This window comes from Conger conger, chromosome 1 (assembly GCF_963514075.1).
Source record: "Conger conger chromosome 1, fConCon1.1, whole genome shotgun sequence".
Classification (NCBI taxonomy): domain Eukaryota; kingdom Metazoa; phylum Chordata; class Actinopteri; order Anguilliformes; family Congridae; genus Conger; species Conger conger.
This window is the reverse complement of record NC_083760.1, coordinates 1,734,807-1,761,817: the sequence shown is the minus strand read 5'-3', so window position 1 is coordinate 1,761,817 and position 27,011 is coordinate 1,734,807. Positions and strand designations below refer to the sequence as shown.

At 51.0% G+C, this 27,011-nt stretch overlaps 1 protein-coding gene across 10 annotated transcripts in view; it reads left to right on the top strand.

Annotated features, from left to right (window-relative positions):
* The window catches only part of epb41b (erythrocyte membrane protein band 4.1b), a 68,497-nt gene extending 41,755 nt beyond the window's left edge, over nucleotides 1–26,742 (top strand). For 7 of the 10 annotated variants that reach the window (XM_061237266.1, XM_061237284.1, XM_061237275.1 and 4 more), the window contains 8 exons: nucleotides 1–7; nucleotides 3,594–3,773; nucleotides 17,857–18,213; nucleotides 19,219–19,347; nucleotides 22,365–22,466; nucleotides 22,690–22,770; nucleotides 25,873–25,995; nucleotides 26,630–26,729. The exon at nucleotides 1–7 is cut by the window's left edge and continues 56 nt beyond it. In XM_061237266.1, coding sequence (XP_061093250.1) covers nucleotides 1–7; nucleotides 3,594–3,773; nucleotides 17,857–18,213; nucleotides 19,219–19,347; nucleotides 22,365–22,466; nucleotides 22,690–22,770; nucleotides 25,873–25,977 — 961 coding nt within the window. In that variant the 3' untranslated portion in view covers nucleotides 25,978–25,995; nucleotides 26,630–26,729. Of the gene's footprint in view, nucleotides 8–3,593; nucleotides 3,774–17,856; nucleotides 18,214–19,218; nucleotides 19,348–22,364; nucleotides 22,467–22,689; nucleotides 22,771–25,872; nucleotides 25,996–26,629 lie in introns of all 10 variants that reach the window. The other 3 variants (XM_061237232.1, XM_061237223.1, XM_061237255.1) reach the window with 3 other exon arrangements.
* The last annotated feature ends 269 nt before the right edge of the window (nucleotides 26,743–27,011 follow it).

Here is a 27,011-nt window from a genome sequence, read left to right as displayed (position 1 = left end):
GTTGGAGGTTTGTATGGACTCTGCAGTTCTCTGTCAGTAGCAGTGTTTCTTGCTCTTTGGCTGTTTGGCTGCATGCTGTGCATGAGAGAAATCCACAAAAGCATTTCTTTTGTAGAAGCCTGATTAATTCATTCTGCTCTCTCCTGCCTGTGTGCGTTTGGACAGCGCTTGCCCCTCCACCCCCTCCCCGCTGCCCCGCTCCATTCTGCGTTTGGCCTTTCATCTCCTCAGTGTGAACGAGGCTCCGCCTCTCAGGATGTGATTGGAGGTGCCACTGTGTAAAACCCTGCCTCTCAGGATGTGATTGGAGGTGCCTGTGTAAAACCCCGCCTCTCAGGATGTGATTGGAGGTGCCTGTGTAAAACCCCGCCTCTCATTGCGGGGGACCAGAATACAGGCCGAGGAACATTAGTTCCTCATGAGGAGGCCAGGCTGGGGACAGGGAGGTTCAAACCGCTATATAGTGTACCATCCCTCTTATCTAGTGTAGTATAACTTATATAGTATAGTCTACCTCTTATATAGTGCAGTATAACAACACTGTATGAGATATTTGAAGTTATGCACTATATCCCATATAGTGTGGTACAACTTTCATAGTGTAGTGTAATTATTATATTATGTAGTATAGCTCATCATGTAATACAACTTGTATCGTGTAGTATAACTGCTGTATAGTGTAGCACAACTGTTGTGTAGATGTACCATTTGACAAAATAATTGCCCTGTTTTGTAAATTCACTCAAAGATTTGTTTACTGAAAATCACAGTGTGGTAAATGGACTGCTTTTATATAGCACTTTTATCCAAAGACAATTAATGCCTCCCATTCACACACACACTCACACCAACCGCAATAGGCTGCCATACAAGGCACCAACCAGCTTGTTGGGAGAAATTGGGGGCTAGGTGTCTTGCTCAGGGACATTTCAACACACCCAGGGCGGGGAGATGGAATTGGTAACCCTCCGACTGCCAGACGACCGCTCTTAGTTCACATTTCACTCACAGTTGGGCTTGGACAATGAAGGTATGAAAAATAGCAGCCACAAAGGCTTTCAGTGCCAACATAAAGGGGTACTTCATCCTTGGATTATTCAGGATGTCATGACTCCACCTGTTTACATAGAACTTACTCCCCATAAGGAATAAGCAGTATTGAAGCGTTATCCTTGGGAGTTGTACTGGAATGGAATGTTCCATGCTGGTATGTTTTGATCTTTTCAATCTGAATCTCTCGGTTAAGCATTACGGATCTGCGCTGTCCCGAAGCTTGTTCAAACTGGTGTCAGCAAGCCCGGCTCACAGAGAAACCGCTTTCTATTGGCTCACCTGTCCCAAGAGCCCCCACCCCCTGCCTCAACCTCAGCGTTGACCACGAGCCAAACACCAAGGCACCATGACATGCTCATTCGGTGACCGTTTGATTGACCAGCGTGAGGCAGTCATAACTCTAGATTTATCAGCATTTAAAGCAATATTTTCTATAGCACACTGAGGGTATCAGCAGTCTTCATCTTACAGATGAAGTTGGGCATGTGACTCTCCTGAGGCTGAACATAAACATGGATGGAGAAAAGTACCGGACCCCGATAGAACCTCGTGGAACACCATTGGTCAACTCCACGTCACCTAACATGAATACAGAAACTGCATTTATATTTTTTCAACAAACCAGCAAGAGTAGGACAGTATATTGTACAGGGTTTTTGACAGATGAATATAGTCTGTGGCAATAACCGCTTTTAATGAGTCGATAAAGGAAGACTCTGTGTGCCAGTCGTTCACAAGTATAATGGGCTCTATAGTCTCTGCTCCCAAAGGGCGTATTATATCTCACTCAGATATCCGGTTAACTGGGATTTTTACAAGGGATGGCAATTCAGCAAATGGGCCGGCAGTTGCCTTCTTTTTGCAGGATAGCAAATTATCAGTAAAGGGCATTCGCTGATTCCCAGATCTGAGATATAATATATGCACTGAAGAGTCACCAGGAATAAAAACCGGCAGACATTCAGTGGACTCTGATTAATCTGAGCAGAAACGACAGCATCTCAATTAAATACATACACACTTCAGTAAATGCACCTTATACATTGACTCGCTTGCTTGCTTAGATAAGCAGGTGTCTGCTTACGTGTATATATATATATATATACATGTTCATATTAAAGAGACAGGATTGTGGTTGTGTACGGTCAAGGTTCACCACTACAGCCTATTGCCTCCATAACTTTGGAGTCTGCCCATCCTTAGTCATGTGATCAGAAAGTTCCACAGACATCCAGATGTTCGGAGTCACATCGGCTTCCATTTCGGCACCATACCTCACATCAGGGAATGTTGGCCAGATGTTTCAGTTTAGGCCTAATCCCCGGTTCCTATTCAGTACAGTTCCTCCAGCTAGGAAAAAGGACCGTGAAATCCCTCTTGGTTTACAGGACACACAAGCATCTGCTGCCGATGTGGCCATGCCTGCTCATGCCGCCGGTTCCTCTGGCAGTAAAGCAACGTGATGATAAATGAGCCCACCTGGCCCAGACCTCATCCCAGGAAAAAAAAAACAAAACCGGCCCAAATATGTTGCGCGCTTCGCGGTCCCATGAGGTCCGTTTGGGTTTCCAGACAAGGGAGCCTCCGAGTGGCGTCCAGGCCAGACCTCATTAGTCTGCCTCCATGTTCATGTGGCGTAGAGGTCCTCATTAGCCAGAGATGACAGAAATAACCTGATGCGGAACGTCCCCTGAAGAGTTCCTGCTCTTGGGTTGTGCTCAGTCCTCAGTGGTGAGCTCTGGGCTTCCCCACTCTGTCTGCCTGTGCAGCTGCTGCGTTTCTCACTGCGCCTGCATTCTGATATCACCATGGAGATCCGCCACTGCATCCATCGCCATGGAGATCCGCCACTGCATCCATCGCCATGAACAGCAGCCTTGCTTAGTGTGCAGCTCCTGTCAGCCACCCTGCATAATCTCTCACCGTCTCCCTCTCTCTCTCCCCCCTCTCTCTCTCTCTCTCTCTCTCTGTCTCTCCCCCTCTCCCCCCCCTCTCTCTCTCTCTCTCTCTCCCCCCCCTCTCTCTCTCTCTCTCTCTCTCTCTGTCTCTCCCCCTCTCTCCCCCCCCTCTCTCCCCCCTCTCTCTCTGTCTCTCCCCCCTCTCTCTCTGTCTCTCCCCCCCCCTCTCTCTCTGTCTCTCCCCCCCCCTCTCTCTCTCTCTCTCTCTCTCTCTCTCTCTCTCTCTCTGTCTCTGAGGTAAATGTGTGGGGGTCCTGCTGCTTCTTCTCACTCTCTGGCCAGTAAAACGCTCTCCTGGTTTTTCAGGGACTTTGTTGTAATGCTCCACTCTCTCAGAAAGGGCTGTGGGCTGTCACAGGTGTGTGGAGGGGGGAGGGAGGAGGGGAGGAGGGAGGAGGGAGGGTCGATGAGCATTTTACTGGCAGGATGAGTGCTGCTTTAATGGCCACGCTGACATTACCTACAGCTGTTTGCACTGTGAACAAACACTCATTCTCCACTGCTGTTTTTATACCCTCTCCCTCCTCCCATCTTGCGCTCTGTCTCCCCCTCTCCCCCTGGTCCCGGCCCCCCCTCCCCCAGGACCTGGACCGGCCCCAGGAGGAGATCTTGCGGCACCACGCCAGCATCAGCGAGCTGAAGCGGAACTTCATGGCGTCGGTTCCCGAGCCGCGGCAGAGCGAGTGGGACAAGCGTCTCTCCGCCCACTCGCCCTTCCGCACCGCCAGCTTCAACGGAGCCCTGCCCCCGGCCAGCACTGCCGTGAGTCCTGTACCTGTACTCACCTGTACACACCTGTACACACCTGTTATACACCCGTACACACCGCACTGCCGTAAGACCTGTACCTGTACACACCTGTACACACCGCACTGCCGTGAGTCCTGTACCTGTACACACCTGTACACACCGCACTGCCGTGAGTCCTGTATCTGTACACACCTGTACACACCGCACTGCCGTGAGTCCTGTACCTGTACACACCGCACTGCCGTGAGTCCTGTATCTGTACACACCTGTACACACCGCACTGCCGTGAGTCCTGTACCTGTACACACCTGTACACACCGCACTGCCGTGAGTCCTGTATCTGTACACACCTGTACACACCGCACTGCCGTGAGTCCTGTACCTGTACACACCTGTACACACCGCACTGCCGTGAGTCTGCCACCGGCCTGTACCGCACCTCTGCCGTCCTGTATTTGTTACACGCCTGTCTGAAGTCTGATGTATGCTTCTGTGCCGAATCTATGCAGAGCCTACAGCACTCTACGCCGCTGGGGCGTCTGTGTCGCCCTGCAATTACCCCACCAAAACACTGGTTTTCGCCGGTCATTATATCCCATAATAATTTGTGATTAACTGAATGATTCTTACTTCTGTGAAAGTAATGGCGGCTGAAATAGAGCTCGTCCACAAGTGCAAGCACACAACAAACTCGACATTTTGTTTTAGTTATACTTTATGAACCCAATTTTAAAAGCTTAACACAATACCGTGTTTAATGTTTTAAGCTTCAGTGAGCTAGCCAGCTAAATTGCTGGTAATTACGCATCACGTCATCACTTTACTTTCACTCTGACGTCTTTCTGCCTTCAAAGTGCGTCTCAACCGTGTGCTGCAAACGCACCTCTGAAGTCGCCTTTTGATGCCTCGGCAACGAGGCATCAATCAACCGATTTCGCTTTCGGACACAGCACGGGCGACTGAAACTGATTAATGGCGGAGCAGCTGGAAATGCGTAATGCGATGCCACCAAGCGGACCGATCACAGTTCTTGCAGTCCGCGTCGCGGCCACGCGTAGTGACTGGAGAGGAGCACGTCGCTGCGACGCGTAGTTACTGGAGAGGTGCACGTCGCTGCTACGCGTAGTTACTGGAGAGGTGCACATCGGGCTGCGCGTAGTGACTGGAGAGGTGCACGTCGGGCCAGGCGTAGTGACTGGAGAGGAGCACGTCGGGCCAGGCGTAGTGACTGGAGAGGAGCACGTCGCTGCTACGCGTAGTTACTGGAGAGGAGCACGTCGCTGCTACGCGTAGTTACTGGAGAGGTGCACGTCGCTGCTACGCGTAGTTACTGGAGAGGTGCACATCGGGCTGCGCGTAGTGACTGGAGAGGTGCACGTCGGGCCAGGCGTAGTGACTGGAGAGGAGCACGTCGGGCCAGGCGTAGTGACTGGAGAGGAGCACGTCGCTGCTACGCGTAGTTACTGGAGAGGAGCACGTCGCTGCTACGCGTAGTTACTGGAGAGGTGCACGTCGCTGCTACGCGTAGTGACTGGAGAGGAGCACGTCGCTGCGACGCGTAGTTACTGGAGAGGTGCACGTCGCTGCTACGCGTAGTTACTGGAGAGGTGCACGTCGGGCTACGCGTAGTTACTGGAGAGGTGCACGTCGGGCTACGCGTAGTGACTGGAGAGGTGCACGTCGGGCCAGACGTAGTTACTGGAGAGGTGCACGTCGCTGCTACGCGTAGTGACTGGAGAGGTGCACGTCGCTGCTACGCGTAGTGACTGGAGAGGTGCACGTCGGGCTACGCGTAGTTACTGGAGAGGTGCACGTCGGGCTACGCGTAGTGACTGGAGAGGAGCACGTCGGGCTACGCGTAGTGACTGGAGAGGTGCACGTCGGGCCAGGCGTAGTGACTGGAGAGGAGCACGTCGGGCTGCGCGTAGTGACTGGAGAGGTGCACGTCGGGCCAGGCGTAGTGACTGGAGAGGTGCACGTCGGGCTACGCGTAGTTACTGGAGAGGTGCACGTCGGGCCAGGCGTAGTGACTGGAGAGGAGCACGTCGGGCCAGGCGTAGTTACTGGAGAGGTGCACGTCGGGCCAGACGTAGTGACTGGAGAGGTGCACGTCGGGCCAGGCGTAGTGACTGGAGAGGAGCACGTCGGGCTGCGCGTAGTGACTGGAGAGGAGCACGTCGGGCCAGACGTAGTTACTGGAGAGGAGCACGTCGGGCCAGGCGTAGTGACTGGAGAGGAGCACGTCGGGCTACGCGTAGTGACTGGAGAGGAGCACGTCGGGCTACGCGTAGTGACTGGAGAGGAGCACGTCGGGCCAGGCGTAGTGACTGGAGAGGTGCACGTCGGGCTACGCGTAGTGACTGGAGAGGAGCACGTCGGGCTGCGCGTAGTGACTGGAGAGGAGCACGTCGGGCTACGCGTAGTTACTGGAGAGGTGCACGTCGGGCTACGCGTAGTGACTGGAGAGGAGCACGTCGGGCCAGGCGTAGTGACTGGAGAGGAGCACGTCGGGCTACGCGTAGTGACTGGAGAGGTGCACGTCGGGCTGCGCGTAGTGACTGGAGAGGAGCACGTCGGGCTACGCGTAGTTACTGGAGAGGTGCACGTCGGGCTACGCGTAGTTACTGGAGAGGTGCACGTCGGGCCAGGCGTAGTGACTGGAGAGGTGCACGTCGGGCCAGACGTAGTTACTGGAGAGGTGCACGTCGGGCTACGCGTAGTGACTGGAGAGGAGCACGTCGGGCCAGGCGTAGTGACTGGAGAGGAGCACGTCGGGCCAGGCGTAGTGACTGGAGAGGAGCACGTCGGGCTACGCGTAGTGACTGGAGAGGAGCACGTCGGGCCAGGCGTAGTTACTGGAGAGGAGCACGTCGGGCTACGCGTAGTTACTGGAGAGGAGCACGTCGGGCCAGGCGTAGTGACTGGAGAGGAGCACGTCGGGCTACGCGTAGTGACTGGAGAGGAGCACGTCGGGCCAGGCGTAGTGACTGGAGAGGAGCACGTCGGGCTACGCGTAGTTACTGGAGAGGAGCACGTCGGGCTACGCGTAGTTACTGGAGAGGAGCACGTCGGGCCAGGCGTAGTGACTGGAGAGGAGCACGTCGGGCCAGACGTAGTGACTGGAGAGGTGCACGTCGGGCTACGCGTAGTGACTGGAGAGGTGCACGTCGGGCCAGGCGTAGTTACTGGAGAGGTGCACGTCGGGCTGCGCGTAGTTACTGGAGAGGAGCACGTCGGGCTACGCGTAGTTACTGGAGAGGTGCACGTCGGGCTGCGCGTAGTGACTGGAGAGGAGCACGTCGGGCTACGCGTAGTTACTGGAGAGGTGCACGTCGGGCTACGCGTAGTGACTGGAGAGGAGCACGTCGGGCTACGCGTAGTTACTGGAGAGGTGCACGTCGGGCTGCGCGTAGTGACTGGAGAGGAGCACGTCGGGCTACGCGTAGTGACTGGAGAGGAGCACGTCGGGCTACGCGTAGTTACTGGAGAGGTGCACGTCGGGCTACGCGTAGTTACTGGAGAGGTGCACGTCGGGCCAGACGTAGTTACTGGAGAGGTGCACGTCGGGCCAGGCGTAGTGACTGGAGAGGTGCACGTCGGGCTGCGCGTAGTGACTGGAGAGGTGCACGTCGGGCTACGCGTAGTTACTGGAGAGGTGCACGTCGGGCCAGACGTAGTTACTGGAGAGGTGCACGTCGGGCCAGGCGTAGTGACTGGAGAGGTGCACGTCGGGCTGCGCGTAGTGACTGGAGAGGAGCACGTCGGGCTACGCGTAGTGACTGGAGAGGAGCACGTCGGGCCAGGCGTAGTGACTGGAGAGGAGCACGTCGGGCTACGCGTAGTGACTGGAGAGGAGCACGTCGGGCTACGCGTAGTGACTGGAGAGGAGCACGTCGGGCTACGCGTAGTGACTGGAGAGGAGCACGTCGGGCTACGCGTAGTTACTGGAGAGGTGCACGTCGGGCTGCGCGTAGTGACTGGAGAGGAGCACGTCGGGCTACGCGTAGTGACTGGAGAGGAGCACGTCGGGCCAGACGTAGTGACTGGAGGAGCACGTCGGGCTACGCGTAGTTACTGGAGAGGAGCACGTCGGGCTGCGCGTAGTTACTGGAGAGGAGCACGTCGGGCTGCGCGTAGTGACTGGAGAGGTGCACGTCGGGCTACGCGTAGTTACTGGAGAGGTGCACGTCGGGCTACGCGTAGTGACTGGAGAGGTGCACGTCGGGCCAGGCGTAGTGACTGGAGAGGAGCACGTCGGGCTACGCGTAGTTACTGGAGAGGAGCACGTCGGGCCAGACGTAGTTACTGGAGAGGAGCACGTCGGGCTGCGCGTAGTTACTGGAGAGGAGCACGTCGGGCCAGACGTAGTGACTGGAGGAGCACGTCGGGCTACGCGTAGTTACTGGAGAGGAGCACGTCGGGCTACGCGTAGTTACTGGAGAGGAGCACGCCGGGCTACGCGTAGTTACTGGAGAGGTGCACGTCGGGCTACGCGTAGTTACTGGAGAGGTGCACGTCGGGCCAGACGTAGTTACTGGAGAGGTGCACGTCGGGCCAGGCGTAGTGACTGGAGAGGTGCACGTCGGGCTGCGCGTAGTGACTGGAGAGGAGCACGTCGGGCTACGCGTAGTTACTGGAGAGGAGCACGTCGGGCCAGACGTAGTGACTGGAGGAGCACGTCGGGCTACGCGTAGTTACTGGAGAGGAGCACGTCGGGCTACGCGTAGTTACTGGAGAGGAGCACGTCGGGCTACGCGTAGTTACTGGAGAGGAGCACGTCGGGCTACGCGTAGTTACTGGAGAGGTGCACGTCGGGCTACGCGTAGTGACTGGAGAGGTGCACGTCGGGCCAGGCGTAGTGACTGGAGAGGTGCACGTCGGGCTACGCGTAGTTACTGGAGAGGTGCACGTCGGGCTACGCGTAGTTACTGGAGAGGTGCACGTCGGGCCAGACGTAGTTACTGGAGAGGTGCACGTCGGGCTGCGCCGTAGGGAACGCGGCCACACGTAGGCTCTGTGTGGATTTGACGCAAAAGTATAAATCAGCCTTGAGACTGAGGCATGCGCCTGTGCCGTCTTGTACCTAATCTTTACACACGTGTTATACACCTGTGCACACCTGTTATATACCTGTACATGCATTATACGCCTGCACTCACCTGTGCACACCTGCACACACCTGTCATGTACCTGTACTCGTATGTACGGACCTATTACACACCTGCACACACCTGTAATGTACCTGTACTCGTATGTACGGACCTATTACACACCTGCACGCACCATACTGTGTAAACGTACTGTACTGCCCTGTTCTACCCCAGCGGGCACCTGTACTAACCTGTACACATTGCACTGCTGTGGTCACACACCTGTATATGTATGGTACAGCCCATCTGTCCATTGTCACTCGAGCGCATCTATGAACGTGCCTGTGATGAAGATGATGGTACTGAGGATGCATGGTGAAATGAGGGTCAGCTCTGCTCTATACTCAGAAGCTCTGTGCTTGAGCTGTAGTAGCAGTCGCACGGTTTGTCCATGTGGTGGCGCCATTGTCCCGTGGAAGAGCAATTGCGCTCAGGCTGCTGACTTTGCGCTCGCTGTAGCGCCTGTATGATCATTCATAATAAATAATAACCATAAATATGCAGACAAGCACAAGTGCTGATAACAGCCAATCAGGGACCAGTATGTGACCATGTGACCAGAGCTTTTGGTCTTGTCCGGGGAGGGCTGTAGGTGGTTGAGGTTGTACTCGCAGAGGGAGAGTGATGTAAATGCAGGCTTAGTGTGGCCTCAGCTAAGGCTGAAGCAGATCATCTGTGGTGTAATACGGGGGGTTTGACCATTCTGCCCGTGATGGGCCTGTAGTTAGCCTGCTGTGTGGGCTTCCGGTCAGTCTGTCTGTGTCAATTTGTCTGTCTGTCTGTGCAGTGGATGTGGGTATGTGAAAACATGTCTTTTTGTCTGTCTCTGTATATCTGTCTGTGTCTCTGTGTCTCTGTGTGTGTATCTGTGTGTGTGTGCGTGTGTGTGTGTGTGTGTGTGTGCGTGTAGGTGAAGATGCCCTCCGTGTTGGCAGCAGGCAGAAGGGTTGGTAGCTCTGCGCAGGTAAAGAAGCTGCAGATTTGCCCTGCTTCCCCCAAGCCCCACCCCTTTCCCACACCTCCGCCAATGGCTGCTCTAGGCTTGGCCTGCGCTGTGCTACAGCGAATGGCATGGCTGCGTGTGAGCGCAGCTGCATGAGGCTCCGCCCCCCAGTCACTGTTACTGACCACTCTGAGCTACTGACCTTGAGTTACTGACCACTCTGAGTTACATTTACATTTTAGTCATTTAGCAGACACTTTTAATCCAAAGCGAATCACAGGTGCATAAGTTCTTCAAGAGCTGAAAAGAGACTGACTGCTCTGGTTTACTGACCACTGAGTTACTGACCGCTCTGGGTTACTGACCACTGAGTTACTGGCTTTCTCTGAGTTACTGACCACTGAGTTACTGGCTTTCTCTGAGTTACTGACCACTGAGTTACTGACTGCTCTGAGTTACTGACCACTGAGTTACTGACTGCTCTGAGTTACTGACCACTGAGTTACTGGCTGCTCTGGGTTACTGACCACTGAGTTACTGGCTTTCTCTGAGTTACTGACCACTGAGTTACTGGCTTTCTCTGAGTTACTGACCACTGAGTTACTGGCTGCTCTGGGTTACTGACCGCTCTCGGTAACTGGCTGCTGCTGCTCTCCATGTTGCTGTCTCCATTGGTGGCTTCATATTCTCTCCTCCTCTCTGTTCCTCTTTCCTCTCTCTCTCTCTCTCTCTCCTCCCTCTCTCTGGCCAGTGTCCCACAGCCCCACCCTCCTCCCCCCGCTTAGGGGTGTGCAAAGATGCCCTTCACCCTGACCCCGCCCACGTCCTGCAGCTCAGCCAGCGGCATGCCCAGTTCTTCCTGTCTTAAAGCGGGCGGGCCTGGCCCAGGTGTGATGCAGAGACTTAAAGCGCCTCCTTTGCTTACCGCCTCCTTTGCACACCTTCCCCCCCCCCCCCCCAGGGCCCTCCCACACGTTCATCACTGTCTGCCTCTCTCACCTGGTCTCCTGTCCCCACACGTTCATCACTGTCTGTCTCTCTCACCTGGTCTCCTGTCCCCACACGTTCATCACTGTCTGTCTCTCTCTCGTGGTCTCCTGTCCCCACACGTTCATCACTGTCTGTCTCTCTCTCGTGGTCTCCTGTCCCCACACGTTCATCACTGTCTGTCTCTCTCTCGTGGTCTCCTGTCCCCACACGTTCATCACTGTCTGTCTCTCTCTCGTGGTCTCCTGTCCCCACACGTTCATCACTGTCTGTCTCTCTCTCTCGGTCTCCTGTCCCCACACGTTCATCACTGTCTGTCTCTCTCTCGTGGTCTCCTGTCCCCACACGTTCATCACTGTCTGTCTCTCTCTCTCGGTCTCCTGTCCCCACACGTTCATCACTGTCTGTCTCTCTCTCGTGGTCTCCTGTCCCCACACGTTCATCACTGTCTGTCTCTCACTTGTGGTCTCCTGTCCCCACACGTTCATCACTGTCTGTCTCTCTCTCGTGGTCTCCTGTCCCCACACGTTCATCACTGTCTGTCTCTCTCTCGTGGTCTCCTGTCCCCACACGTTCATCACTGTCTGTCTCTCTCTTGTGGTCTCCTGTCCCCACACGTTCATCACTGTCTGTCTCTCTCTCGTGGTCTCCTGTCCCCACACGTTCATCACTGTCTGTCTCTCTCTTGTGGTCTCCTGTCCCCACACGTTCATCACTGTCTGTTTCTCACTTGTGGTCTCCTGTCCCCACACGTTCATCACTGTCTGTCTCTCTCTCCTGGTCTCCTGTCTCTCTCTCGTGGTCTCCTGTCCCCACACGTTCATCACTGTCTGTCTCTCACTCGTGGTCTCCTGTCCCCACATGTTCATCACTGTCTGTCTCTCTCTCGTGGTCTCCTGTCCCCACACGTTCATCACTGTCTGTCTCTCACTTGTGGTCTCCTGTCCCCACACGTTCATCACTGTCTGTCTCTCTCACCTGGTCTCCTGTCCCCACACGTTCATCACTGTCTGTCTCTCTCTCCTGGTCTCCTGTCCCCACATGTTCATCACTGTCTGTCTCTCTCTCGTGGTCTCCTGTCCCCACACCTTCATCACTGTCTGTCTCTCTCGGTCTCCTGTCTCTCTCTCCTGGTCTCCTGTCCCCACACGCAGCGGATGGGGCGGACGGGGCGGCCGGGGCTAGCTCAGCGGGACGCACAGGTACGAGGGCGGGACAAGCCCCGTCTGGCACAGGTGTGCGTGGCGGTGCTCCAGGAGGCCCCGCCCTGTCAGGTGTACCCTGTCCAGCTGCAGCGTCCGCGCCTCTCCTTCCTGCTGTCCTGCCTGCTGCTAGCCGCCGTCGCACTGTGGTGGCTCCTCTTATGAGCCTTAGATCGCTGTATCTCTACTCTGAAACATCTCCACATCCTGACTGCTGTATTGCTGAGCTCTGAAACATCTCTACATCCTGACTGCTGTATCTCTGTGCTCTGAAACATCTCTACATCCTGACTGCAGTATCTCTGAGCTCTGAAGCATCTCCACATCCTGACTGCAGTATCTCTGAGCTCTGAAACATCTCCACATCCTGACTGTGGTATCTCTGTGCTCTGAAACATCTCTACATCCTGACTGCAGTATCTCTGAGCTCTGAAACATCTCCACATCCTGACTGCAGTATCTCTGAGCTCTGAAACATCTCCACATCCTGACTGTGGTATCTCTGTGCTCTGAAACATCTCTACATCCTGACTGCTGTATCTCTGTGCACTGAAACATCTCCACATCCTGACTGTGGTATCTCTGAGCTCTGAAACATCTCTACATCCTGACTGCTGTATCTCTGTGCACTGAAACATCTCTACATCCTGACTGCAGTATCTCTGAGCTCTGAAACATCTCCACATCCTGACTGCAGTATCTCTGAGCTCTGAAACATCTCTACATCCTGACTGCAGTATCTCTGAGCTCTGAAGCATCTCTACATCCTGACTGCAGTATCTCTGAGCTCTGAAACATCTCTACATCCTGACTGCAGTATCTCTGAGCTCTGAAGCATCTCTACATCCTGACTGCAGTATCTCTGTGCTCTGAAACATCTCTACATCCTGACTGCTGTATCTCTGTGCACTGAAACATCTCTACATCCTGACTGCTGTATCTCTGAGCTCTGAAACATCTCCATCCTGACTGCAGTATCTCCACAATGAAACAATGAATCAATAGATTTCATATTCAAACAGCATTGAAATTGTTCAAATTACGGCATACACAAGGAAGTATGGGCCAAAGCCTTACTGGCTAAACCACTTAAGCCTAGTTTGTTCACACGACCTACATGACCAACATGTCGGTGAGCCATGTAGCCCACTGAACAACTGAATGGCCAGTTAACTAAAGTATTAGTGCAGTAACAGCTGAAATTGGGGTAAATAAGTGGCCTCATTTTGCAGTTTTCAGCTGTGTTTCACAGTGGCTATTTGTGCATTTCTGCGGTTTTGGGAAACAGTGATGGGAAAGGAATGGCATGGCAGTGCTTTTTATAACCTAGTGATGTTATCAGACCACATACCCACATTCAGGGCAAGAAGAGGAACGAAATGGGCGGAAATTGGAACGTTAACAAAAAGGTGTCCATTGCAGTTAGGCTGAACGTTGGGGCTTTATTTCAAAATGGTTTCCAATTGTAATGTGGCTGAAGAGATTAGAGGTTAGGCTAAGGTTTGGGTAAGGTTATAGGTAAGGCCGGAACCAACGTTTTTCAGAATGGTATCAGGGAACGGGAGTGCGTAATTAGTAGCAGTCACAGAAAGAGCTCCTACACGTTTTTGAGCTTTTCGTATTGTCCTCAAGTTTTTGGTTTATGTTCCATATTGATTCAATTAAAACAAAATGGCTATTTTGATCGAACTATGCATATATTATGATCAAACTACAAAATAAAGCGGTTCACTTCGGGAGCCAATCAGAGATGGGCCAGTTCACGTGTGTGAAAACAATGTGAAAGACCGTGTATACACATCTGTAGAACTCCGCATTGGCTTCAGTCAAGCTAGCTGAGATGTTCAGACACAGACAAATGCGGAGGATGATGCCAGTTGGTCTAAATTATCACAGGGAAATTTTAAGATTTTCCCAACCACAAACGCAGCCAAGCTTGTTGATCTCCTATGACCCCCTCCTGCCGACATCAGGAGGGAGATGGCGGACACATTACTCTTGCGATTCGTGTGACACCTATTCCCGCCATTTTCCACACTGTAAACACACCACCATTTTGAATCTTCACAGTGTGAGCCCCCTGTGGGCCAGTCCTGTCCTCTTACCTGATTGACCAGCTGGACACATTTTCTGAATGTTTTCACAGCTGTGCGTCCACTGAGAAAGTTGGTTATTGCTGCTAAATATTATCAGATGTTATCTGAATATTCTTTTCTAATATATGTCGGAGTGGCCTGTTCTGGTTAAGGTACATGACTGGGACCCGCAAGGTCGGTGGTTTGATCCCCGGTGTAGCCACAATAAGATCCGCACAGCCATTGGGCCCTTGAGCAAGGCCTTTAACCCTGCATCCCTCCAGGGGAGGATTGTCTCCTGCTTAGTCTAATCAATGGTAATTCGCTCTGGATAAAAGCATTAGCCAAATGACATGTAATGTAATGTCTGGCTTATTTTCTTTTAGAGTTCCATCAAGCTACCACTGGTGTATAATCAACAGGCTTTATGGTAGCCTGTCCCATCCACCATGGCTGCTAGTGCTAGCTAACTAGGCTGCTAAACAAATGAGCAGTCGTCGCTATAGCGGTTACAGCGAAAGTGGCGGGATCACATGTCATGTGACGTGTCACATTGGCCACTCACGTGCCGTGAAAAAATGTGCTGAACAAACCTTTACAGTTCTGTTGGGAGAGTTTCATGGGCCCCTCGATTTGGCTCACTCATTCCAGATAGGCCTAGTATTATACAGTACTGCTCAGTTCATTGTTAGTACCCTCAGTGCAAGGAAATGCATAAGAAATTGACCAAAGTTACTACGGTAGGCAACTTGCACAATCAGTGGTGAAATCAATTTTTTGCCAAAACACATTATTTTGCCTTTGTCTGTGCCTTATTGCTCCCCCTTGTGGACACAAGTCATAATAGGAAGCATCCAAGAGTATTTCAATGCCATGCATTAATTAAGACATTCTCACATTTTCTTGCACTTTTTCCAATACCTATTTGAATATATTCAAATCATTGTTGTTGTTTTTTTAAATAGAATATTAAAATTCTAATTTCGGTCCAGTTGACAGCCCTGCTAATTCGCAAAAACGTCTCTAAAGTTTGACTGCGGTATCTCTGGGCACTGAAATATCTCTACATCCTGACTGCAGTATCTCTGGGCACTGAATTCTCTACAGCCTGACTGCAGTATCTCTGGGCACTGAATTCTCTACAGCCTGACTGCTTTATCTCTACTAAATTCTCTCTACAGCCTGACTGCGGTATCTCTACTGAATTCTCTCTACAGCCTGACTGCGGTATCTCTACTGAATTCTCTCTCCAGCCTGACTGCGGTATCTCTACTGAATTGTACATCTTGGTTCTGTGGTGGTATTTTTACAAACCACTTACTGTGAGCTTTGCAGCAGCTGCACTTACTGTGGACCAGGGATCGTCAAATCCAGCCATGGAATCCAAATCCAGCCATGGAATCCAAATCCAGCCATCAAATCCAAATCTAGCCCTTGAGTCCAAATCCAGGCATGGTTTTCTTTTCTCCCAGGTAATTAGTGCCAATGATTGGCCAGATGCCTGACTCCCAGGTAAAAGGAGACTTACAGTTGATTAGCCTAAGCAGGGGACAGTCCCCCCTGGAGCAATGTGGGCCTTTAAGGGCCTTGCTCGGGACCCAACAGCTGTGCAGATCATTTCATGGCTACACCGGGGCTTGAACCACCAACATTCCAGGTCCCAGTCATGGACCTTAGCCACTTGGCTACAGGCTGCCCCAGTCATGTACCTCAGCCACTAGACTACAGGCTGCCCCAGTCATGTACCTTAGCCACTAGACTACAGGCTTCCCCAGTCATGTACCTTAGCCACTAGACTACAGGCTGTCCCAGTCATGTACCTTAGCCACTAGACTACAGGCTTCCCCAGTCATGTACCTTAGCCACTAGACTACAGGCTGTCCCAGTCATGTACCTTAGCCACTAGACTACAGGCTTCCCCAGTCATGTACCTTAGCCACTAGACTACAGGCTGCCCCAGTCATGTACCTTAGCCACTAGACTACAGGCTTCCCCAGTCATGTACCTTAGCCACTAGACTACAAGCTGTCCCAGTCATGTACCTTAGCCACTTGGCTACAGGCTGCCCCAGTCATGTACCTTAGCCACTAGGCTACAGGCTGCCCCAGTCATGTACCTTAGCCACTTGGCTACAGGCTGCCCCAGTCATGTACCTTAGCCACTAGGCTACAGGCTGCCCCAGTCATGTACCTTAGCCACTAGGCTACAGGCTGCCCCTATGGCTGTGATTCTGATGGTCCCTGCGTACCCCGTGTTTACTCCACCCTTACAGTGCCCGAACCCCAGCTGGGCTCCAGCTCCACGCCTCTCTGCAGCTGCGAGCGCAGGCTCCAGGCGGCGTCCTGTTATGATCCGTGTTTTCAGCACGTCCTTCTCCCAGTACTAATGTGGACTGCGCTATGCTTGTGTGGCCGTGCATCAGCAAACTGACAGCAGCTGTAATGTCTGTGCGACTGACACTGTGTTAATGCTGAAACACACATTCTGAACCCCTGGGTTTAATGTGAGCAGTGATGGTTTATAGCTGCGTGTATGATTGCGTTTAACTGCGGGTTACCCTTATGAACAGGGATGTTTCACAATAAAAATTTTATTTATGTACTTATTTAATGCTTAGGTGCCTCGGATACAGTGGTTTTGCACTATATTGCATTATACTGCTGGGGGTTGAGAAAGCTAAGGCTAATTATTTATTGATGAAACTGAAGCATATTTTTGAAAAACAACAGATGCTAGAATTCAGCTATTTTATGGTACACAATGTATTGAAGGCAGACTTGACAATCTTACTAACCTTTTCTTACCCCACTGGCAACTAAAATGCTTGCCCCAAACCCTGCCCAACGCCCCAAAAAAGTTCAAAGAAATAGTTAATACTTCTTCCTTCACCGTTTACTTTATTTCTGTTGGTTAAAATGCAGCCCAGTGGGTTGTCTGTCTTATTGTGTAAGTTATATTATTAGGAAGCTGACAGAAATGGTGTGTTTCGTAAGTATTTTTGCTGATCAAATGCTGCTGTATGTTGACTGTAATCTGATAGTCCTTCTGCTCTGTCTCAGAGGGGGAGCATTGCGCACTCAGTTTCAGCATGTTTTCACTTTGTAAATCTGTAATTAATGTTTTTTTTATGGCCTGTACTGGGAGAGGGATGAGTGAGACTATTTTGATAAAAACTGCACCTTGTTTAGACTTTAAGTGTTTCGTCTCTCTTTGCAAAGAAAAAAAAAATACCAGGCTGCATTCAGACAAATTTAATTTCAATTTAATTTAATTTCAAGCATTAGGGTAAAGTGGGGTTAGTTTTAGTTGTAATCCTGTTGCAGGTGTGTGTGTGTGTGTGTGTGTGTGTATTTCTATGTAATCCTGTTCCAGTTGTGTGTGTGTGTGTGTAGTGTAATTCTGTTCCAGGTGTGTGTGTGTGTGTGTGTGTAGTGTAATCCTGTTCCAGGTGTGTGTGTGTGTTTTGTGTACTCCTGTTCCAGGTGTGTGTGTTTTGTGTACTCCTGTTCTAGGTGTGTGTGTTTTGTGTACTCCTGTTCCAGGTGTGTGTTTTGTGTAATCCTGTTCCAGGTATGTAAGTGTTTAGTGTAATCCTGTTCCAGGCGTGTGTGTGTGTGTGTGTGTAGTGCAATCCTGTTCCAGGTGTGTGTGTGTGTGTGTGCGTGCGTGTGTAGTGTAATCCTGTTCCAGGTTTTTGCTTATGGGACCTGTGTGTGTGTGCTGTGTTTCTCCCTGTAGAGTGCGTGTGCTGTGCCTGTAAGGACAGAAATATATACTAAAATACCCATCGAGGCGCCTAGCAACACCGCTCAGGGGGGTGGAGTCATAAGCCCCCCCTCCCAAGAAGGAGATAAGGGGGTGGAGTCAGTGGACGATGGGAGGGAGCAGGAGGGCAGCCTTAGCAGGGATGACCCATCCAAACCAATCAGCCAAGTGGAGCCGTGGCCAAACCACGCCCCTCAGCCAGGCCCAAGCAGCACCCCTCGGCCTGAAACCCCACCCCCCGCGATGGAGCCCCACCCCCCCGGCGCCGTGGCCGCCTCCCCCACCCTGCTCTTCCTGAGCGATGGTCCTTACCTCATTCGCTGTTTCCAGGTAGCATTCTCAGTAAGCTCCGCCCACTAAGGCAGACACCCTGCAGCAGGACTGCAAATCCCAGCATGCACCAGGGGCCTGTCGGTGAGACATGGTAAAGGGGTAAAGGCGAGGAGCCAGGTGTGTGCGCGTGGCCTGCTGCAGAGGTACGGCCAGGTGGGGGTCAGGGGTCACCCGCTCTGCTCACTCTGAAATCCACGGTGGCACGGCCTCCTCCCGCGGCATTCTGGGACTGTGCATGACTCTGACAGGGATGTGGTTTTTGGTGCTGGGGATCTTTGCGCTTGGGTGTGATGATCTTTAACACGGCGGACTTCCTGACGGGAGGCCGACTCACAGCTGATCAGGTGCAGGGGGCGTGGTCTTAATCTGGGTGGGGCAATAGGTGTGTGGGCAGGGCATTGGGTGTGTGGGCAGGGAGTGTGGACGGGGCAGTATGTGTGTTTAGGCAGTGTGTGTGAGTGTGAGTGTGTGTGTGTGTGTGTGAGAGTGTGAGTGTGTGTGTGTGTGTGTGTGTGTGAGAGTGTGTGAGAGTGTGTGAGAGTGTGTGAGAGTGTGTGAGAGTGTGTGTGAGTGAGAGTGAGTGAGTGAGTGAGTGAGTGAGTGAGTGAGTGAGTGAGTGAGTGAGTGAGTGAGTGAGTGTGAGTGAGTGAGTGTGAGTGAGTGTGAGTGAGTGTGAGTGAGTGTGAGTGTGTGTGTGAACGGGACAGTGTGTGTGAACGGGACAGTGTGTGTGAACGGGACAGTGTGTGTGAACGGGACAGTGTGTGTGTTTGGGCAGTGTGTGTGAACGGGACAGTGTGCGTGTTTGGGCAGTGTGCGTGTTTGGGCAGTGTGTGTGAACGGGACAGTGTGTGTGAACGGGACAGTGTGTGTGTTTGGGCAGTGTGTGTGTTTGGGCAGTGTGTGTGAACGGGACAGTGTGCGTGTTTGGGCAGTGTGTGTGAACGGGACAGTGTGCGTGTTTGGGCAGTGTTTGGGTGCTGAACGCGTGTCTCTCTGCAGCCGCCTCTGGTGCAGACTCAGACCGTCACCATCTCGGACGCCTCCACCCCCCTCCTGAGTGACATCGCCACCAAGGACGTCCCCATCGTCCACACGGAGACCAAGACCATCACTTACGAGTCTGCTCAGGTAGGAGCACAACCACACCTCTAATGCTAATGCTAACCCAGAAACCACACCTCACTGTGTGTGACGCTCACGCTAACCCGGAAACTACACCTCACTGCGTGTGACGCTCACGCTAACCCGGAAACTACACCTCACTGTGTGTGACGCTCACGCTAACCCGGAAACTACACCTCACTGCGTGTGACGCTCACGCTAACCTGGAAACTACCGCTCACTGCGTGCTGCTAATGCTAACCCGGAAACTACACCTCACTGCGTGCTGCTAATGCTAACCCTCATATTAATTAAACCTGATTGTGATGTGGGATGCTAGTGCTAACCCTCATATTAAACCTGGCTCTATGTGCTGAGACAGGGTTGTGCTAATGCTAACCCTCATATAAAACCTGGCTCTATGTGCTGAGACAGGGTTGTGCTAATGCTAACCCTCATATTAAACCTGACTCTATGTGGGGTGTCTCGGTGGCGCAGCCTGTAGAGCACTGACCGCATGCTCATTGCGAGCCGCGACGTCAGCGGTTCGAATCCGACCGTCTGACATTTATCGCATGTCTTTCCCTCTCTCGCTCCCATTCTTCCTGTCTCTCTATACTCTACTGTCCAATAAAGCTGAAAAAGGCCTAAAAAATATCTTTAAAAAAAAAAACCTGACTATGTGCTGAGAAAGGGTCGTGCTAATGCTAACCCTCATATTAAACCTGACTATGTGCTGAGAAAGGGTCGTGCTAATGCTAACCCTCATATTAAACCTGGCTCTATGTGCTGAGAGAGGGTCGTGCTAATGCTAGCCCTCATATTAAACCTGACTCTATGTGCTGAGACAGGGTCGTGCTAATGCTAACCCTCATATTAAACCTGGCTCTATGTGCTGAGAGAGGGTCGTGCTAATGCTAACCCTCATATTAAACCTGACTGTATGTGCTGAGAGAGGGTCGTGCTAATGCTAACCCTCATATTAAATCTGACTGTATGTGCTGAGACAGGGTCGTGCTAATGCTAACCCTCATATTAAACCTGACTCTATGTGCTGAGACAGGGTCGTGCTAATGCTAACCCTCATATTAAACCTGACTGTATGTGCTGAGACAGGGTCGTGCTAATGCTAACCCTCATATTAAACCTGGCTCTATGTGCTGAGAGAGGGTCGTGCTAATGCTAACCCTCATATTAAACCTGACTCTATGTGGGGTGTCTCGGTGGCGCAGCCTGTAGAGCACTGACCGCATGCTCATTGCGAGCCGCGACGTCAGCGGTTCGAATCCGACCGTCTGACATTTATCGCATGTCTTTCCCTCTCTCGCTCCCATTCTTCCTGTCTCTCTATACTCTACTGTCCAATAAAGCTGAAAAAGGCCTAAAAAATATCTTTAAAAAAAAAAACCTGACTATGTGCTGAGAAAGGGTCGTGCTAATGCTAACCCTCATATTAAACCTGACTATGTGCTGAGAAAGGGTCGTGCTAATGCTAACCCTCATATTAAACCTGGCTCTATGTGCTGAGAGAGGGTCGTGCTAATGCTAGCCCTCATATTAAACCTGACTCTATGTGCTGAGACAGGGTCGTGCTAATGCTAACCCTCATATTAAACCTGGCTCTATGTGCTGAGAGAGGGTCGTGCTAATGCTAACCCTCATATTAAACCTGACTGTATGTGCTGAGAGAGGGTCGTGCTAATGCTAACCCTCATATTAAATCTGACTGTATGTGCTGAGACAGGGTCGTGCTAATGCTAACCCTCATATTAAACCTGACTCTATGTGCTGAGACAGGGTCGTGCTAATGCTAACCCTCATATTAAACCTGACTGTATGTGCTGAGACAGGGTCGTGCTAATGCTAACCCTCATATTAAACCTGGCTCTATGTGCTGAGAGAGGGTCGTGCTAATGCTAACCCTCATATTAAACCTGACTCTATGTGGGGTGTCTCGGTGGCGCAGCCTGTAGAGCACTGACCGCATGCTCATTGTGAGCCGCGACGTCAGCGGTTCGAATCCGACCGTCTGACATTTATCGCATGTCTTTCCCTCTCTCGCTCCCATTCTTCCTGTCTCTCTATACTCTACTGTCCAATAAAGCTGAAAAAGGCCTAAAAAATATCTTTAAAAAAAAAAACCTGACTATGTGCTGAGAAAGGGTCGTGCTAATGCTAACCCTCATATTAAACCTGACTATGTGCTGAGAAAGGGTCGTGCTAATGCTAACCCTCATATTAAACCTGGCTCTATGTGCTGAGAGAGGGTCGTGCTAATGCTAGCCCTCATATTAAACCTGACTCTATGTGCTGAGACAGGGTCGTGCTAATGCTAACCCTCATATTAAACCTGGCTCTATGTGCTGAGAGAGGGTTGTGCTAATGCTAACCCTCATATTAAACCTGACTGTATGTGCTGAGAGAGGGTCGTGCTAATGCTAACCCTCATATTAAATCTGACTGTATGTGCTGAGACAGGGTCGTGCTAATGCTAACCCTCATATTAAACCTGACTCTATGTGCTGAGACAGGGTCGTGCTAATGCTAACCCTCATATTAAACCTGACTGTATGTGCTGAGACAGGGTCGTGCTAATGCTAACCCTCATATTAAACCTGGCTCTATGTGCTGAGAGAGGGTCGTGCTAATGCTAGCCCTCACATTAAACCTGGCTCTATGTGCTGAGACAGGGTCGTGCTAATGCTAACCCTCATATTAAACCTGGCTCTATGTGCTGAGAGAGGGTCGTGCTAATGCTAACCCTCATATTAAACCTGACTCTGTGCTGAGAGAGGGTCGTGCTAATGCTAGCCCTCACATTAAACCTGGCTCTATGTGCTGAGACAGGGTCGTGCTAATGCTAGCCCTCATATTAAACCTGGCTCTATGTGCTGAGACAGGGTCGTGCTAATGCTAACCCTCATATTAAACCTGGCTCTATGTGCTGAGACAGGGTCGTGCTAATGCTAACCCTCATATTAAACCTGGCTCTATGTGCTGAGACAGGGTCGTGCTAATGCTAACAGTAGAACTGAACCCCACAGCCTGCGGAGAGCGTGGCAGGCCGTGACCCTGGCGTCCTGCTGAGCGCCCAGACCATCACCTCGGAAACCGTCAGCAAGACCACAACCACCCAGATCACCAAGGTCAGAGAACTGCACGTCCTCCGCGAGATTAGGGGCTACACTGGGGCAGACTGGAGACTACCCTCTAGTGCCCCTGCACTGTGCCCACACTTTACGTGACATTATTGGCATTTGGCAGACACTCTTATCCAGAGTGTTTACCCTTTCCCTTTCTCTCTCTCTCTCTCCCTCCTTCCCTCTCTTTTCTCACCTTCCCTCTCTCTTCTCTCCTTCCCTCTCTCAGACGGTGAAAGGCGGACTCTCGGAGACGCGCATTGAGAAGAGGATAGTCATCACTGGTGACTCAGAGCTTGATCATGACCAGGTGCAGTTCAGTTAAGAGCTCAGCTGTGTTCGTATCCATCTGTGTGTGAGTTAATCTGTGTGTGAGTTAATCTGTGTGTGAGTTAATCTGTGTGTGAGTTAATCTGTGTGTGAGTTAATCTGTGTGTGAGTTCATCTGTGTGTGAGTTCATCTGTGTGTGAGTTCATCTGTGTGTGAGTTCATTCATCTGTGTTTCAGTTTAGCTGTGTTTCAGTTTAGCTGTGTTTCAGTTCATCTGTGTGTGAGTTCATCTGTGTGTGAGTTTAGCTGTTTCAGTTCATCTGTATGTGAATTCATCTATGTGTGAGTTCATTCATCTGTGTTTCAGTTTAGCCGTGTTTCAGTTCATCTGTGTGAGTTTGTTCATCCGTGTTTGAGTTCATTCGTGTGTGAGTTTAGTGGTTTGTGAGTTTAGCTGTGTTTCAGTTCATCTGTGTGTGAGTTTAGCAGTGTTCCAGTTCATCTGTGTGTGAGTTAATCTGTGTGAGTTTGTTCATCCATGTGTGAGTTTAGCTGTGTTTCAGTTCATCTGTGTGTGAGTTTAGCAGTGTTCCAGTTCATCTGTGTGTGAGTTCAGCTGTGTTTCAGTCCAGTTGTGTTTACACGGCATTGGGAGAATTTTGCATGTCAGCTGGGTTTGTGCTCAAGTACAATTTGACTGCTTCTTCCACGAACATTCACAGTACAGAAGAAATATAAACATTTATACAGCGTGATATCACCCAGTGCTCAACTATGTATTTAGGCACAAAGCGTACTCTCTCGGTCCAGAAGTGTGCGATTCCCCATTTCTCACACTGTGTAAGCAGAGTCGACAACGCCCCCTCAGATGACTAAACCACACCCCCCCAGGTTACTGAGCCACGCCCCCTCTGTGGTCTGCCGCGCCCCTCTTGTTTAAACTCACCCCATGCTGTCTTAGTGGAGCTCAGGTCCCAGTAAAGGGTCTCCACTGCATTGCTGCTTGTAATGTGGGATGTGTTTGCATCAGGGTTTCTGAATGCACTGTGCTGTACCTGCGTTTTGACTATGTTGTGCCTTGTTATGACCGTGTTGGCATGTATTGTGGCTGCGTTGGCATGTGTTGTGACTTTTTCTGTCTCCTCCTTCCGAGAAGAATTAGAATTTTAATGTTTCTGTTCTCATGTTCCTCTTACAACATAACGTTCCTGAACCAATTAGAACTGAATGAAAACTGGTTAATTGTGTTCCTTTTCTCCCACCTGGCAAACATCGAAACCAGCATAGTAGCCTGTCTGAAAACCTATTTTAGCCACGTGTGACCGTGTTATCGAAGAATTATATAATATATGAGCAAAGTGAATAGCTATTTTAGTTGTTCAGCAGTCATTCGCTGGGGTGCACGTGGCTTTTAACTGATGTATTAATCACGACTGCCTACATGAAGCCCCAAACAGACAGTAAGCATCACACTGCGTTAGCACTGAATAATTGGCATGGCTAATACAGCACGATCACAAAATAACCACATTAGAATTTATTTGATAAATACATTCCCGTCGAAAGAGATTCAACTCTCAAACTGCGTACAGCAGCACAAGGAAATAATCTCATAGACCTTGCAAATGGCTGGAGTTTATGACAGCCGACCAGTTAAACATAGGCTTTACAACTCGCATAACTGACATCCAATAATTGACTTTACCATAAACGTACTGTAACATCAATATTCGCCACGTAAGACATAAGAATACGTGTCGTTTACACTAACAAATCAATTGAGATTACACGGCTGCAATAACCTGGACTGATTTAAAGTAAGAAAACAACAAAGACGTGGACAAAGCATCATTTATTAGACTATCCAAAATACCACGACCATCATATGAATAAAATGAGTCGTACTGACCTCGAATGTCTTCCTCCTCGACTTCCACTCACCAAAAAGAATTCCTGGTTCCTGGTCTGGCTTGGTCATCAATAAAGGTTTCCTTACCCTAAATCATTAACTTCACGGCCGTCCTTTCTGAGAGCTGCTTCCCATAGTCGATTCATTTTTGTACCCTTTTAAAAAAAAAAATTTGTTAATGTTGACTAGCAATAACGAACGTATCCTGAGCCAAACATCATCATTCATTAGCAAGTCTAGCTAATATTTGCATCCTATGTTACGTTGCCGACTAAATCTTCAATCGGTGAAACAATCGTAGATAAGTTTCTTTACTATAGCTATACTATAATTAAAGTAGTAACGAAGCACTTAACATTAAAATGATAACAGGAGCCTGCCTACCTATCAGCTAGCCAACTAATTTAGCCAGCTAAGTATAGCCTACGCTACCTACATTAGCTGACTGTTTATCTCCAAACAGTTAAACTGCAACTCACGCCTCTTAATTCGAAAATCCCCAAGCAACGGATTTTTACATTGCGATTGGTTAAAACTGCTCAGAAACATGAAGAGGCCTGCGTCGATTGGCAGATTTTCATATGTAATAAGGACTATTTTTTTTTAAGCCAATAGGCTACTGTCGATTGGTGTTTGGCACTCTTCTCTGAAACAAAACAAAAAAAAAAATTATTTTGGTAGCAGTGCCAGGGTCAATGTGGGCTAAGAATGTTCAATTACATGGGATTAATAAAATAACGTTAATAACGGTGACCTAGCTTTCCACTTAATGTTTTTGCTCAGGCACAGTAGCCTAATGTTGATTCTGTTTTCTTAATTTGTTCCTGCAAAAATGTATCGGTTTCCGTTTTCAAGCCCTGGGTGTGACTGCGTTGGCATCATTATTACAATTCAATGGTTGGCATGCGTTGTGACTGCATTGACATGTGTTCCGATTGCTTTGTGACTGTGTTGTGACCTTGTTGGCATGTTGTGACTGCTTTGGCATGCCTTGTGGCTGTGTTGAGACTGCACTGGCTGTGTTGTGACAGCTGGCTGTGTTGTGACTTGGCTGGTTGTGTTGTGGCTGTGTTGTGGCTGTGCTGGCTGTGTTGTGGCTGTGTTGTGATTCTGCTGGCTGTGTTGTGGGTGTGCTGGCTGTGTTGTGACTGTGTTGTGATTCTGCCGGCTGTGTTGTGGCTGTGCTGGCTGTGTTGTGACTGTGCTGGCTGTGCCCTCTCCCTCACTCCCAGGCCCTGGCTCAGGCCATACAGGAGGCGAAGGCGCAGCACCCTGACATGTCCGTCACCAGGGTGGTGGTTCACCAGGAGACAGAACTAGCCCCGCCCCTGCAGTGAGCCACACCCACCCACAGCGTGAGTGACCCAGAGTGGGCTTCACCACACACACCCACACGCGAAGGCACACACACACACATGCACGCACGCACACACACGCCTGCACGCACACACACATGCATGCACACACACACACACGCGTACGCACACACGCACGCATGCACACACACACACACACACGCGTGCACGCACACACACACAGAGACACACATGCTCATACTGCTTGTTCTGTTACGTTTGGCAGCTCTTAGAATGGGCGAGTATTGCATAAACATTCTTAAGCGCATTGTCAGTTCTGTCCAGTTTTTAGCCCCTCGTCTTCTGTTTCACAGAAACCAAACGGCTGTTTTCATCAAATGAGGATAATTAGCCCACATTGGCTGTTTAGATTTTTCTTGGGCCTTTGAACATTATGATTCGGCTTTGACGCACACACACACACACACACGCTCACACACACTCACACACACTCAAGGTCCCAGCTGACATGTATGTTTTCCCAGCATTGCAGTTCTGGGGGGCCCTTCACCCTGGGCCTCCCTCCTGGGGGGGGGGGGGGGGCTGTTATCCTGCTGCTGTGGGGAGTGAAGACTCCTGTGAGATTAACTCACTTAAAGTTTTTTAAATGTTTTTTTTATCTTTTATCTTTTAGGACAACGATGGGGCATCAGGAATATGAACCACCTCCTCCCCCACCTCCTCCATCTCCTCTCCCCATCCCTCCCACCACCTCCTCCATCCCCCCCACCACCTCCTCCATCCCCCCATCCCCCCCATCACCTCCCCCCCACCTCCTCCATCCCCCCCACCACCTCCTCCATCCCCCCATCCCCCCCACCACCTCCCCCCCCACCTCCACATCGGCCATCTCCTGCCCCCACCACCTCCTCCATCCCCCCCCACCACCTCCCCCCCTACCTCCTCCATCCCCACCACCACCTCCTCCCCCCCTCCACTTCACCCATCTCCTCCCCCCACCACCTCCTCCATCCCCACCACCACCTCCTCCCCCCCTCCACTTCGCCCATCTCCTC